This window comes from Myotis daubentonii, chromosome 4, assembly GCF_963259705.1.
Source record: "Myotis daubentonii chromosome 4, mMyoDau2.1, whole genome shotgun sequence".
Taxonomy (NCBI): domain Eukaryota; kingdom Metazoa; phylum Chordata; class Mammalia; order Chiroptera; family Vespertilionidae; genus Myotis; species Myotis daubentonii.
The window spans coordinates 73932725-73948634 of NC_081843.1; the positions used below are offsets into that span (position 1 = coordinate 73932725).

The 15910-nt window shown below is 43.8% G+C and overlaps 1 protein-coding gene across 1 annotated transcript in view; it reads left to right on the forward strand.

Moving 5' to 3' along the window:
- Nucleotides 1–2359: 2359 nt before the first annotated feature.
- The window catches only part of ARSB (arylsulfatase B), a 135018-nt gene continuing 121467 nt past the window's right edge, over nucleotides 2360–15910 (forward strand). The window contains exon 1 of the mRNA XM_059694248.1: nucleotides 2360–2791. Coding sequence (XP_059550231.1) covers nucleotides 2495–2791 — 297 coding nt within the window. The 5' untranslated portion in view covers nucleotides 2360–2494. The remainder of the gene's footprint in view (nucleotides 2792–15910) is intronic.

Below are 15910 nucleotides of genomic sequence, written 5' to 3' on the forward strand. Positions count from 1 at the left end.
ACACATATTCTCAAAATATCTCCCCATAGCCCTAATCGGTTTGGCTTATTGGATAGAGCATCGGCCTGTGGACTGAAGGGCCCCAGGTTCGATTCTGGTCAAGGGCCTGTACCTTGGTTGCGGGCACATCCCCAGTGGGGGATGTGCAGGAGGCAGCTGATCGATGTTTCTCTCTCATCGATGTTTCTAACTCTCTGTCCCTCTCCCTTCCTCTCTGTAAAAAAATCAATAAAATATATTTAAAAAAAATATCTCCCCATAAAATACTAATGCCAAGGGTAAAATAGTAACTTTGCAGTGGAGAAATGGCCACCTGAGCAAAGTGTTCAAATAATAGTGCAAATCAACATCATGTACCTCTTAATATGTAGCAGCAAGAACATACAATATCACTCTTGTGATATTTCTGCACAAACCCATAACCTAAGTCTAATCATTGGGAAACATCGGACAAACTCCAACTGAGAAAGTTTACAATAACTAGTTTGTCATGCATATTATTGTGTTCGATATACAGATGAACACTTTTTAATTAACTCATTTGCACATTTCCAGAGCACTGCTGGAATAAGCTTTTATTTGAAAATGAAGGACATGAGAAAGCTCATTGCAAGTTTAGCTAGTTTCAGAAGCAGCTGCTGCAGATTAGCAGCCATGGATTGGGCAATGAGATTTTAATCAGGAACAGTTACGGGAGAGAAGGACATGCAAGGGCCATAGTTAAAAATTCTCAGTCCTTCATGGTCTCCTAAAGGGTCTTCTTCACATGGAATTTCCAAGTCCTAACATAATGAGAGTCAAACAGCTCCTCACAATTATTCTTTTTAAAGCTACATTTAAATATTTTCCTGCTAAATTTTATTTATTTACCAAAGAGTGGATGTACTATCAACTAATCTACTTCACGCAAAGAAAAAACTATGTATGTAAAAGGGAAACATTCATTAAAGGATGGTTTTCCAAAAAAGATGAAATCATGACCTTTATACAGATATGAAAATGAATACATGTTAAATATTTTAGTTAACTCATTAATGAGGAAACTGGTACAGTGTTAAACCAGTTCAAAGGACAGTCCAAAGAACAGATCAGGAATATTAAATGTGCAAGTGGAGGTAAAAACTGTTTTTTCCATGGTAATGGGGGTGAGGATGGAGGTGAGGGTGAGGGTGGAGGTGGGGGTCATTCCACTGGATAGAATTCGTTTGCATAAGTGTAAACAAAAATTAGTTTCCATTGCTATCAGTTATCTACAACTTATAAAGCTGTAAAATAACTCCCATGGAATCAGATTCATTACCCTGAAGGGATGCAGTGCCTATTTTTTTTTTTTTTACCCTTCTACAACTGTAATTATCTATCTCCAGGCATGGCTTATGCAGAAAGTCTTGGGTGGCAATGGGAACATACTGGTCATAAGGCTAACTTCCCCATTCAATGAGCATGTGTTTAAAGGAATTTCTCCTTCCGTCTACAGATTATTTCAGGCAAATGAGATACTATAGTTTTTTGGTTTACTACTTGATTTGTTGGGGAACCAGCTCTGAAGGGCTCATATCTGGACAAGCTAATGAGCTACTGAATGCCCACACAGTGCCCCCAAACAACTCCCAGGGAGGCCCAAGAAAAACTGCACCTTCCAAAGGGCGCTGTGCAGTCGGGGTGTGTGTTGAACCCCCTTTTTTTAGTGGGGAGAAAATGGCTTCACAAGCATACAGTTTTCATAAACAAAATCTGAAACAAATTTTTTAGACTACTGCCTCATCGCCCTCCCACCCCCACGAGGCTGGACTCTTGCTAGAAAAGAGTCTCCCTCACAGTGGTTCTCAACCTTCTGGCCCTTTAAATACAGTTCCTCATGTTGTGACCCAACCATAAAATTATTTTCGTTGCTACTTCATAACTGTAATGTTACTACTGTGATGAATCGTCATGTAAATATCTGATATGCAGGATGGTCTTAGGCGACCCCTGTGAAAGGGTCATTGGACCGCCCAAGGGGTCGCGACCCACAGGTTGAGAACCGCTGCAACATCGTAGCTCAGGATCTGGAGACAGAACTGAGTTTAGGCTCAACCAACTACAAGATGGTTTATTCTGAAAAGCAAAACAAAACAAAAACAAACGGGCATTATAATTCCCAGCTGCCAGACTTGAAACGGGCTCGGAAATGCTTTGTAAGCTGTTAAGAACAAATCGGCTCCTGTGTTAGGATGCCTCGGTGCCCAGTTCATAGCTGGAAAGGTCAGCGATCATAGCCCCCATCGAGCATCGACGCGGTGTCCGGGCGCCGGCAGCAGCGCCCCAGCTCCGTCCGCTGGCCCCGCCCCGCCTCGCCGCCGGCCGGGGGAGGCAGCGGGGCGCGGGGGCCTGCAGCCAGAGGCCCTCCGGGCGAGGTCCCGGGGCGGGGCGGGCCGGCCGCCCAGTTCCTGGTTCTAAAAGCGCTGCCGGAGGCTGGTGGCGCCACAGGCGCGGGGCCCGCGGGCGGCGAAGGATGGGCCCGCGCCGCGCAGCGAGCCTGCCCCGAGGCCCCGGCCCGCGGCTCCCCGCCGTCCTGCTGCTGCTGCTGCTGCCGCTGCCGCCGGGCTCGGGCGCCGGGGCCGGCCGGCCGCCCCACCTGGTCTTCGTGCTGGCGGACGACCTGGGCTGGCACGACGTGGGCTTCCACGGCTCGAGCGTGCGCACGCCGCACCTGGACGCGCTGGCGGCCGGCGGGGTGCGCCTGGACAACTACTACACGCAGCCGCTGTGCACGCCGTCGCGGAGCCAGCTGCTCACCGGCCGCTACCAGGTACGCGGCGCGGCCCGAGCTGGGTGCCGGCGAGGCGGCGGCTGCTCCGGGCGCGGAGCCCGCGGCGGTCTCTGCGCATGCCTGCCGGGCGTCCCGCGTTCCCCACCCCCTCGCCCCGCCTCTTCGGGGGGGTTTTCGGTGTTTAGTTTTCCGACGGTCGGGGTGGAGGGTTCTGGGGGGTGCTGGGCGCTGGGCGCTGGGCGCTGGGCCTGGGCCGGCGGTAGGGTCGGGATGGACTCCGCGGGGCGGCCCTGAGTGGAAGCTGGAGAGGGAGCTGGCGGGCGCCGGTGTGGCAGTGCGAGGGGGGCAGCGCGAGCCTGGGGCCGAGTTCAAGTGCGAGCGCCCTCGGTGGGGAGGACTCTGGTCCCCTGGGAACCCAGCCGTCATGGGTTGGGACTGTCCGACCAGAGATTAATGTTTTCCAGTTTCTTGGGCTGCTGACATTTCAGATTTAACCTGTATCCATAACCCCTCTGAGCATCATTATCTGTTAAAAACTTCTCTGTAGTTAATAGAGAAAAGTATACTTGTAGAGAGTGTGCATAAATGTTAGATAATTAAGAATATCAAGAACATTTGCATAGTGCTTTATTATTTATTGATTGATTTTAGAGAGAGAGGCGGCATCGATTTGATATTCCGCTTATTTATGCGTCCGTTGGTTCTTTCTTGTGTGTGCTTGGACCAGGGATTGAACTGCACACTTGGCATTCAGGGACGGCGCTCTTACCAACTGAGCTGCCTGGCCAGGGCTGCTTTACTGTTTTTATTATTTATTTTAATCCTAATCTCACCCCTTCCCCGAGGACAATTTTTTGTTGTTATTTATTTTTTAATGTGTGTGTGTGTGTGTGTGTGTGTGTGTGTGTGTGTGAGAGAGAGAGAGAGAGAGAGAGAGAGAGAGAGAGAGAGAGAAAGAGAGAGAGAGAGAGAGAGAGAGGGAGGGAGAGAGAGAGAGAGAGAGAGAGGAAGAGAGAAACAACAATCAGTCGCCTCTCTTACCTGCAACCTAAGTATGTGCCCTGACCAGGAATCGAACCCACAACCTTTTGGTGTACCAGCCAACAGGGCCAGGACTGCTATACTGTTTTTAAAGTTAATTCTTGAAACAGACCACGAGGTAACTGTTATTTTTAATCCCCTTTACAAATGAAACAACCTATACTAATGTTGTGGCCCCACCCCATAACAAAGAAACAGAATTTCCGGAGGATGAGGCCCAGAAATCAGGATTTTAAAAAGATTCCCAGGTGATTCTAATGTGCAGCCAAGGTTGAGAACCACTGCTATAGAGGCTCTGTTGGCAGCTTGGAGAAAGGCAACAGGTGTTAGACCACTGGGGTCTGATAGGAGCCAAGATTCGTTATAAGAAAACGTTTATTTAGAAAATCAGAGGTGGGAGAAGTGACTGGTAGAAGAGATGGGTTTAGGGAGTAAGTTGCAGAGGTGAAAGAAGGGCCCGTGGCACTTGGGAATGAAGAAGGTAAAGGTAACTCACCTGGGTGAGGGTTGGGGGAGGAGGAGGGAGGGTGAAAGGAAAAGGCACTGGCAGGCTCCTGGGCCAGGGTCCCGGTCCTCAATGCTCTGAAGGGGATTTTAGGGGAAGTCCCAGGGGAGGATCTCAATAGCATATTCATGGGTTTTCCAGATGTTTCTTTTCAGGGTCCTGGTCTCTATTGATTGGTCAGCTCTAGGGGAGGGGGTCATTAGTCATCACAGCTGGCTCTGGTCTTGCTGCTTTGTTAGGCCTGGAGCTGAAACCACTGAGGCCTAGCAGTTATCCCTAGGGAGGAAAGGTGAGGGGGTCTAAACTGCATGGCCAGCAAGTTGCTGGGCAGGAAAGGTGACCCTGGGACAAGGGCCCATCTCACAAATGTCTGCTGCTAGGCTTTCTGCCATGGTGACCTTCTGGACCTGGCCCATCCTCCTTGCTCTGCTCATGTCTGCCTACCTACCTACCACAGTTCCATGACATGTTCAGAACCACACAGCCAGAAAGTACCTAAGCTGGGCTCATGCCTTTCCTGCACCCACTAGTTATCTCAGACCTCTAAAATTGGACCTTTTTTTCTTAATCTGAATATGATTGACATTTTTATAAGATCCTGATGTTATCATGACCATATTAAATACAATAAATGGGAACTGTTTGAGATCACATGCATACCTTCATATAGGGAGATGTACTGTCTATTTAATAAGCATATTTCACAGGGGATATTCTTGAATCTTGCCCTCCCAAATCTGTGTTCCTGTAGCCTGTCAGATCCACCCTAGCCTCATGTTGCCCCGAAATCAAGAAAAGGGAGAGTCTACTTGTAATAAAGATTTCCACAGTGGTCTGAAGACTTCTAGAAACAGAAAAGAGAGTTGTACTACAGTCTGAGAAACAGCTGTAGTCAGGGTTTGCCATGGAGATAAAGGATAGTTCCCTTCATCACCAGATCTGAGTACTGGCCACAGTTCCAACTTTGGCTGCTAAGTCTAATCAGGAATATCAGTTGTGATGCAGATCTTACCCTGGATGCTTTGTAGGACTAACGGGGTATTTAAACAAGAAGGGAAAGGAGGGAAGGCAAAGTCTGCCCAAAATGGTTCTGCATTTGCTCTGAAGCAAGAGAACTAAACTCAAATTTCAGAAGAATGGGAGGGCCATTCATTTCTCTAACTTCCTCCCTTCCAACAGACTTGAACAGGAAAGCAAATACCACACTTCAAAAGCTTGTTCATATAATTGGCTGCTTTCGTCCTGTCCCTTAACATCCTCCCCCACCAGTCACCAACATTTCATCTGGGGGGAAAACACACACACAAAAACCCCCCACGCATATTTAGAGTACCCTGTAGTTAAGAAGTGAATGCAGGCTAGAAGCTGGATATTCCAAAGCCAGCCTCCCCAAGCATTTTGTCTGACGTTTCTTCTCTTTTATTCTCATAGAGTTTATGAGACCCAATTAGAAATTACCTTGGGTTAGCAAGCATCCTCTTTTAAAGGAATCACTGTTTCTCAAAGGGTTAAGAAGCCTCATTGTCCTCAGATACTACATTTTGGTACTGTCCTGAGCACTTGGATACATTCTCACAGAAACATGATGAAGTATTACTGTTACCAGTCCTATTTGATAACAAGGAAATTGAGGCTCAAAATGTTAAGAAACTTGCTCAATAGCACAAGGCAAGTAAGTGGTGGACCAGGATTTGAACTGAGCAGTGTGGCTGCGTAACCACTACACTATATTGCTACTCAGAATTATTAAAAATATTTCCTGAATGATCTCTATTATTTTTGGACATTTAGTTGTTCCTCAACATTTCAATAATAAAAAAAAAAAATTCACCCACCATACATTTCAGGTTAGGAATTGCCTATGTAAAATGAAAATAGGGAGAAAAGTTTAATTTCTGAAATAAGTCATGTGTTGTGCATAATTTTAGACAATAAAATGAGGAAAATATTTTTATTTTAAAATTAGGTACTTGAAAGAACCAATTAATAGCCACATCTGTGAATTTAGCAACCATACTTTAACATTTAGACTCTAAATTTTAAAAACTCCCTCTTCCCATAATCATTTGACTTTAGATTAGAAAAGAAAAGCATAAGGTGATAAGAAAGCCTAGGCTGACTGGTGGAACTTTATGTTCCCAAGAAGTTCGGAGTCTTAGTTTTTTAGCTTACTAAAGCACTTAGTTGAGTGGAACAGTTAAAAATTATGAGATGTGGATTTCATTCTTTGCCATGTCAGTCAATCTTCAGACTCTGACCTCACTTCTGGAAAATATGGGAATTGAGCTGAACTCTAAGGCTCTAAATTTCTAAGGCTCTTGCGTCCATTAGAGCAAGTGTGGCTTGAACATTTGGTACTCACTATCGCCACCTACTGATAGAAGGAGAGATTAACTTTGCTCAAAACTGACAGGGTACTCCATCTGCTTGTTCTGCTGCTAGAAACTTGTTCAAACAAAAACATGAATTCAAACTTTTCTGTTTAGACCTTTAATTGTTCAGAATCCTCACATATGAACCTTTCTTAAGTCTACATGCTTTGTTTAAAAAAATGCATAGAGTTTTGGAAAGGGAGAAAGGGAGACTGATATTCAGGTTTCTGTAAACTAGAATTCAGGTTTCTGTAAACTTAGGCCAGTGTTCTTCCCACAGCCCTATATGACTCATTAATTCATTATTTTTAAAATATTTAAATATATATATTTAAATATATATTTTTTTGATTTTTTACAGAAAGGAAGGGAGAGGGATAGAGTGTTAGAAACATCAATGAGAGAGAAACATCGACCAGCTGCCTCCTGCACACTCCCTACTGGGGATGTGTCCGCAACCAAGGTACATGCCCGTGACCAGAATCAAACCTGGGACCTTTCAGTCTGCAGGCCGACGCTCTATCCACTGAGCCAAACAGGTTAGGGCTAAAATCTATATTTTATTTACAGTGGGGCCTTGACTTACGAGTGTCCCGGCTAACGAGTTTTCCTCTCGGCTGATTTTTTGCTTTGAGTTGCGAATTAAATTCGGGTTACGAGCCAGCTTCAGATACCCCGCCGCAAGTTGGCGCAGCGATTGTCACAGTGAACGCCACAACATCAGCCCAGCGTCACGTGTCTCACCCGTTCAGTTTAAGATTTGACGTTCGAGTAATTTGAGTTACGAGCTCCGTCACGGAACAAATTAAACTCGTAAGTCAAGGCCCCACTGTATTTATTTTGGATTAGAAAATACATTCACATGGCTTAAAAACTCAAAAGTTACAAAAGGGCTTACAGTGAAAATCTTTTCCTAACTATACAAACATTCTCTTCCTTAGGTATCCAGTTCCCCATCTTTGCAGGCAAACAATGCAATATGAATTATGTAAAATGTATTTTATTCATATACAAAAAAATACATTTATAAACTTTCCATTCTCTCTTTATGTGGAGAAATATCTACTCATATCCTCTGCTTACTTTTTAATTGTTATTTGTCTTTTTAGTGTTGAGTTGTAAAAGTTCTCTATATATTCTGCACATTAAACCTTTCCAGATATATAATTTGCAATTATTTTCTTCTATTTTGTGGGTTGTCTTTTTGCCTTTTTGATGGTGGCCTTTTATATAAAAAAGCTTTAAATTTTGATGTATTTCCATTTATTTACTTTTCTTTGGTTGTACTTTTGTTGTAATATCTAAAAAACAGTCTAACTCAATGTACAAAGGCTTCTATGTTTTCTCTAAAAATATTGTGGTTTCAGCTCTTGCATTTATATCTTTGATCCATTTTTAGTTAGTTCTTGTATATTTTTTGAACTATGTGGGTACATATGGATGTCCAATTGTTCCAGCACCATTTGTTGAAAAGACTATTTTTCCCCCATCGAGCGGTCTTTGTACCTTTGTTAAAAATCAGTTGACCATAGATATATGGGTTTGATCTAATGTTTATCCTTATATCAGTACCAAGCTGTCTTGATTACTGTAGCTTTGTGGTAGATTTCTGAATCAGGAAGTGTAAGTTCTTCAATTTTGTCCTTTTTCAAGATTGTTTTGGCTATTCTGGGCCCCTTGTATATTAATTTTAGTATCAAACTTGTCCATTTCTGAATTTTGATAGAGATTGCATTGATCTGTAAATTCAATGAGGAGGAGTAGTACCTTAACAATATAGGCCTTCCAGTCTATGAATATGAGATGTCTTTCTATTTAGGCCTTCTTTAATTTCTTTCAACAATGTTTTGTAGTTTTCAGCCTACAAATCTTGAACTTTTCTTTTTTTTTACACTTATTTCTAAGTTTTTCTCTTTTTTTTATCTGTTGTGAATGGAATTGTTTTCTTAATTTTATTATCAATTGTTCATTGCTAGTATATAGAAATGCAAGTGATAGTTATGTATTATTGTATATCCTGCAACCTTGTGGAACTTATTAGTTCTAAGTGTGTGTGTGTGTGTATACATGATCTTTATGATTTTCTCTACAAGATCCTATCATCTACAAATAGAAATAGTTTTACTTCTTCCTTACCGATCTGGATACCTTTCATTTCATTTTGTTGCCTAATTGCTCTGAGTAGAACCTTCAGTACATTGTCAAATAGAAGTGGTAATAGTGGACATCTTTTTCTTCCAGATTTTAGATAGCTTTCAGTCTGTCACCATTAATTGTAATGCATGCATTCATTCATTATTTCATTCCACAGATTTTTATTGAGCAACTATTTTTTGCTGCCATTGTGGTATACACTCTGGATTGCTTAGTGCAGCGGTTCTCAACCTGTGGGTTGTGACCCCTTTGGGGGTCGAACGACCCTTTCACAGGGGTCGCCTAAGACCATCGGAAAACACATATATAATTACATATTGTTTTTGTGATTAATCACTATGCTTTAATTATGTTCCATTTGTAACAATGAAATTGGGGGTCACCACAACATGAGGAACTGTATTAAAGGGTCGCGGCATTAAGAAGGATGAGAACCACTGTCCTAGTGCTTATAGTCTGGTGGGGGTGAGGGTAGAGGAAGCAGTTATCAAGAGGGGGGCTGAAATACACACAAACAAATGAGTAAGGTGAATTTGAATGGCATGGCAATAAATATGGGGAAGAAAACAAAACAGGGCAAGGAATCGTGGCTCAGGAAGGTATCTCCAAGAAGGTGATATAGGCAATGGCCTGAATGAAGAGAGGAGTCAGCCATGGAAAGATCCTGGGAAACAGAGTTTAACACAGAGGGAGGGACTATCAAAGTAAAGGCCCAGAGGCTGGAGAGAGCTCCTTCTAAGAATGGGGAGAAGGCCACCATGGCTGAGTGAAGGAGGGATGCCAAGCAGTTAAGAGTCCAGAGAGGGAGGCAGGGTCTCCCTGTACCTAAGACTAGTACTCTCTGCTCATAATAAAAGATTAAAACTTGTTTCGGTTTTCATAGTAGTGTTACATTGAAGGCTACTATTTACTAAAGAATATTTCTAATGTTCCAAATTAATATATTTTAAGAAACCATAATAAAATGCCATGTGGCATTCTTTGTATACATGTAATTCTGGTTAGAATTAAACATATTTTTAAAATAAGGAAATACATTAAAAAGTTTCAAATATAAAAGATTTAAAAAAGATATATATATGAAAAAAAGAAAAAGATCTTTTCATCCTGTCCCCTGGCCCTTCTTCCCATCTTCACATAGGTAGCCCATTCTTAATTTCTTGGTGTCCTGTGAAGGCATGTTATACATATAATGAAACAGATTTTATATTTACTTTCCCCTTGTTTAAATTCTCAAGATTAATATTAATTTACTTTTTGAGGAAACTCCATACTGTTTTCTACAGAGGCTGCACCAGTCTGCATTCCCACCAGCAGTGTATAAGGGCTCCCTTTAAAAATGGAACTCCCATTTGACCCAGTAATCCCACTTCTAGGAATATATCCTAAAAGATCAGAAACACCCATCAGGAAGGATATATGCACTCCTAAGTTCATAGCACTGCAATTCACCATAGCTAAGATTTGGAAACAGCCTAAGTGCCCATCAGCAGATGAGTGGATTAAAAAACTATGGTACATCTACACAATGGAATACTATGTAGCTGTAAAAAAGAAAGAACTCTTACCATTTGCAACATGGATGGACCTGGAGAGCATTATGCTAAATGAAATAAGCCAGTCAGAGAAAGATAAATATCACATGATCTCACTCATATGTGGAATCTGATAAACAAAAATAGACCCAGAGACATAGAAGCATCAAATAGACTGTAAAACCTCAGAGGGAAGGCAGGGGAGGAAGGGGGAAGAGATCAACCAATGAACTCATGCATATATGCATAACCCACAGACACAGATAATAGGGTGGTGAAGGCCTAGGGTGGTAGGTGGGTGGGAGAGGTCAGTGGGTAAGGGAAAGAAGACATATGTAATACTTTCAACAATAAAGATTTAAAAAAATACACATATATCAATTTAAAAATCCTTAAAGGGGTAGGGAGATAAGACAGATGCTGGTTAATGGTACAAATTAGGAACAAGTAGTAACACAAGACCTAGAAATATAATGCACAGTATAAGTGAATATAGTCCACACTATCCTATATAATAAAAGTCTAATATGCAAATTGTCCCCTCGGGCGGTCATTTGGGAGTTTGACCACTCGCTATGACATGCGCTGACCACCAGGGGGCAGCGCAGAACATGGCGGGCGTCGGCGATGCGGTGCTGGCAGGAGGCAGCAGTGGAGGCACTGCTGGACCCTATATGGGCATCGGTGACGTGGCGCTGGCAGTGGGTGGCAGTGGAGGTGCTGCCAGCCCCAGTGGGCCCCGACAAGTGCAGGACGATGGGATGGTGGAGCAGGTGAGTGGGCGGCACCAGGTCAAGGCGGGTGTGAGGTGGGACCTGATTGCCCCACAGGCAGTGACCAGCAGCAGTGGGGGGCGGGGCCACCACCTGGCATCCAGGCACTGAGGGAGCTGGGCTGGGGGCCCAGCCCCGATCGATTGCCCTGCAGGCAGGATGATGGAGCAGGTGAGGGGGTGGCGCCAGGCCAAGGCGGGGCTGGGAGGCTGGGGGCCCAAGCTGGGGTTGCGAGGCTGGGGGCGCGAGCTGGGGCCCAATCTCAGCAGGCCACCCCAAGGACTCCACTCGTGCACAAATTCATGCATTGGGCCTCTAGTTGTATTATAGTCATCAAACTTGCTCAGGGACTAGAACTTAATGATTACAATCACTAAAAGGAAAGGATCATTATGTAATGCAATGGAGGTGTTAATTATCACTGCAGTGCAATCAGATCACAGTGTTTAAATTTATCAGATTAACAAGTGGTACATCTTAAATTTACACAATATTATGCGTCAAATATATTTCAATAAAATAACACATATAATAAAGATGTTTATAAAAGTGGTTAAATAAGCAAACAAAAATCTTTCAGCTTTTCTAATAGAATTTGTATACTGCTTGTAGTTCAAGTTGAAGACTCAAAAATACTAAATTTCCATATTCTTACAAATTGACCTTATTCAATACAAACTACTCATTATATTGCTGCACTAGTACACTTTTTAAGCATAGTGGTGGTTTTGTTCTCAGGTCGGACTTCTCCACTAGATTGCCTTCCTTCTCTCCGGCCTGGAGAAGCACTCAGTGCTGAACAGCTAAATGAATGAATGTGCCAGTACTTTAACACCTGTGCATTCCCCAAAGGTGCTCACTGTCTTAACTGCTTAGGGTTGACAAGTCATTGCTAATGCCCTTGCTTCCTTTTTAAGAAATTATGAAGATTAAAGGGTAACAAAAGTGGTAGGCCTTAGTGGAAACACTTCCTTTTGGGAAAAAAGTAAAGTGACTTTGGCCCCCACCTGGGAACGTTCTTACCTTGGGCACTGAGGGGACCACTCCACCAGAACTCTATAAACCTTGGCAGAGAATGGAAGCAATGAAAGATGACTTCAAGGTTTCGTTCTTAAGGGACCCAAGCCACATTTCTCTTAATCCCATCGATAAACAGAAAAGACACTTTCACAGCCTTTCACTCACCCCTGAAGCAGAACCTTGGACAGAAAATATAAGGAAGGAGGCTGTGCAGAGCACTGTGGGTAGTTTTTTTTTTTTTTTTTTTTTTTTACTTTTGCTTCAAGTCTGCTTTAAGAATGTGAGCAGATGAGACCCATGGCTGCAAGTAGGACTGGGTTCTGCATACTGTGTGGCTTGGCAAGGAGACGGGAGTTCTGCCCGAGGATGCCCTCATCCCCCTGCTGCTTTTCCTCACTGCTCTGCCTGCCATTGTTTATCACCCTCCCACATGCTTGCCTCTCTGTGAATTCCTGTCCCTGGTCAGTTCTCTCCTGGACTCTAAGATTAGAAAAGGAACCACCAGGAAGTGCCATGTGGCATTCTTTGTATACATGGCAATGAATATGGGGAAGAAAAGACTGAAAAGAGGAGAAAAGAGCTGGAAGAAATGGGTGGAGTCCTCGGGGAAGGCTACATGTCACAAATTGGGAGTGTTCATAGGACCCGGCCAAGGCGTCCAAGGAGTGAGAGAGAAGAGGACCCTGTAGTCCAGAGGCCATAGGCGCCTCCGGAGGGAAAGCACTCATCAGTCTCTATTCCTGACTCTTTGCGGGAGGAAGAAGGATGCATTAGGTCCATAGTAACAAGCAAGATGGCCACTCACTGAAACCACATCGCGGTTCCGAAGCAGGGACCATGGGTGGCTTGCTCCAATGTGTCTTTTGTTTTCCCTGAAGCCAGGTGTCCTTTAGAGTCACGAGGCATTCTCAGAAGGCCAGGGGCATCTGGAGACCTTAGTCTATAAGTATTGATGATATTTTAGATAAATAATTCCATATTTTGCTTCCCAAGTAATTGGAAATGAGGAAATAAATAAGTGTGAGGCTGAGTGGAATATGACCCATTGACTTATGGGGTTTATTTTGTTGGTTGATTTCTGAAGTTATTTCAAGAATCCCTTTGAGCATAAGCTGTTCCTGTCTGGCAATCTCTTTGTTTTTGTTTCTTTAGTCATATCACTTTACTAAAAATGATTTTTCTTCCATATTTTCCTCCCTTTTCATTTTGGGCTTTTGGCTGGATTCATAATTTAAACAGAGGAAGGCACTGAAAACAGTTTTTGCCTTGTTTATTCTTTTTGCAAACAACATCCCTTTGTGGGTTTAGTCAGAGATTTTTACTCTTTGCTAATTGACACCAAAATAAATAGACCCTTAAAGCTGTCAGTGACACCAGCCAGTTCTGCAGCCTGAGTTCTGCAGGACCAGGCCAGATGGCAGAGCCAGGCCCCTAGCGCACATAATGTGTGTCTGTAGCTCTTGGCTTCAGCAGCCTGGGCAGCTGACCACTTTTGAGAAGGCTTAAGTGGGGCGGAAGCAGAGTCTCCACTACCCATTGGTTCTGTAGGGCATCTCCAGGAATAAACCCTCAGGTGGCGAGAGTGGTATAGTGTCCTGGCCACGGCACTAGCTGGATTTCCTGAACTCCTGTTCTGTGATATGTTTCCGTCCTGAAGCTTCCCTCTAGGCTCTCTGTTGTGTAAAGTGGAGCGGAGAGCTTGCCCATTTTTCTGAATTTTCAAATCGTGTGGCAGGAGGTGTTGCATAATTACACAGGTGCAATGAGGGTATGAGTTCATCTTGTACAAGTCACACTGACAGGACAGAACCTTCATTCTGTTCAGCTGGATGTTATCTCAACACTGTGGAGGTGAGGAGAGAGCATTCATTGTCATGGGTGTAGTGGAGGCTGATCTAGTCCCTGGGAGAGTTTATTGTAAGTGTAGCTGAAATATTGTGCTTTGAGCTTCCAGATAGGCAGTTCATCAGTAGACCGCCTGGACCTCTGAAAGAGGGATTGTAAGAGATTCTGATGTGGAAACTGCCTCGTCTCTTCCCCTCCTCGTCCAAGAGGTTGGGTCCAGGAGATAGGTTTTTCTCTTTGAAGCTCATGAGTCTACACTGCTCATATCTTCTTAGGTCTGCAGAGGACAGGATAACCCACAGGATCAAAAGAATTTTATGTGCAACAGAACATGTAAACAAGGATTTCTCGTCAGTTATCTCACAGAAAGAGCCCAGAGACAAGCCATGGCCTTCCCTGAATTTGCAAACCCTTGGCCTTTGCAGAGGGAATCTTGATGGTCAAGTAAAATTTTAGGAGAAGCTGGTTATTTTAAATATATTTTTATTGATTTCAGAAAGGAAAAGAGGGGGAGAGAGAGATAGAAACATCAACAATGAGAGAGAATCATTGATCAGCTGCCTCCTGCACGCCCCTTACTGGGGATCAAACCTGCAACCAGGGCTTGTGCCCTGGTGGGAATCTAACCTGGGACCCTTCAGTCCACAGGCCGATGCTCTATCCACTGAGCAAACCCAGCTAGGGCTAGGAGAAGCTGGTTTTTGAGAGAGGATTTGGTTTAATGAAGAAGGGACAGCTACCCATGGTAGATAGAGAGACTAAATCCCTCTGAACTTTCATGTATTAACGATAGGACCCTCTCCATTTACACATCCTCTCATTGCAGATGGGTGTTAGAATGGAATTGTTTAGATGCTGTAGCATTTAGAAGGGGGGTGTTCATTTTTTCCTTTTGATTCCTCTTGGTGCGCTGTTACCATCCTGCCCCATGAAGCACGGTGTGGTTCTGTAATTCTGTGCTAAATGGAAGTGCTGAGTTGGAACCAGCTCAGCATTTGCCTGTTTACTGCTTCTCTACACATTATGGCTTCCTTACTTCAAATAGTGTTCGCACAGACCAAAAACATGTTTTTTGGCTGTCATCCAGATTTTGGCTTCCACTCCCAGTCATGCCATAAAAATGCTGTCAAATAAATTCTCAGGAACTGAAAGGAACAAATTCCCTGCCCCATATGATTGCAGATAATAGAAGCAGGCTTCAGCTGACCACCTGGCTGGGTGCCTGCGGCCTAGGAAACCGGATTGCACTGCACCTCTTGGTACTGCCATACAGCCGTCAGAGTTCATTTTCTGTCTGTGATGGATGAGCATTCCGTGTGAGAAACTTGCACACAGCATTTATCTCCACTGGGCCTTTTGAATTCCATAAAATATTATCTTCCATTATCCTGCTCTGTTGCCAACTGGTATATGTTATGAAGTTTTTGAACCCAGGATTAATTTTCTGTTGATAAACTTCTAGCGTTAGCCATAGACGGACAGACAGGATCCTTCTGTGATCTGGTGTGTGGTGTGTGTGTGTGTGTGTGTGTGTGTGTGTGTGTGTGTGTGTGTGTTTTGAGAGAAATGTTTCCCTTTCTCACTATGGTTATTGTAATGTCCTTATCATTCACAATCCCAGCTGGAAGGGATGGCACATTCAAATTAGAATTATTTAGGGGTTTTTTACTTACAAAAGGACTATTTAAAAGGTGTGAATGTATCAGGGGAAGGGAGGGATAGTGTATAACCCAGTGGAGCTATTTCTACCCCTAGAACCAAAGGAAGGAAAGGAAAGGGAACCTCTGGGACCTAGGAGAGCGACTTGTAGAGCAGAAAGGCCGGCAGTAGAGAGCTTGGCAGCCCCGGACCACTCATCGCTTCCTGGCCTCCAGTCTCCTGTCAGGGCTCCGGCAGTAGAGAGCTTGGCAGCC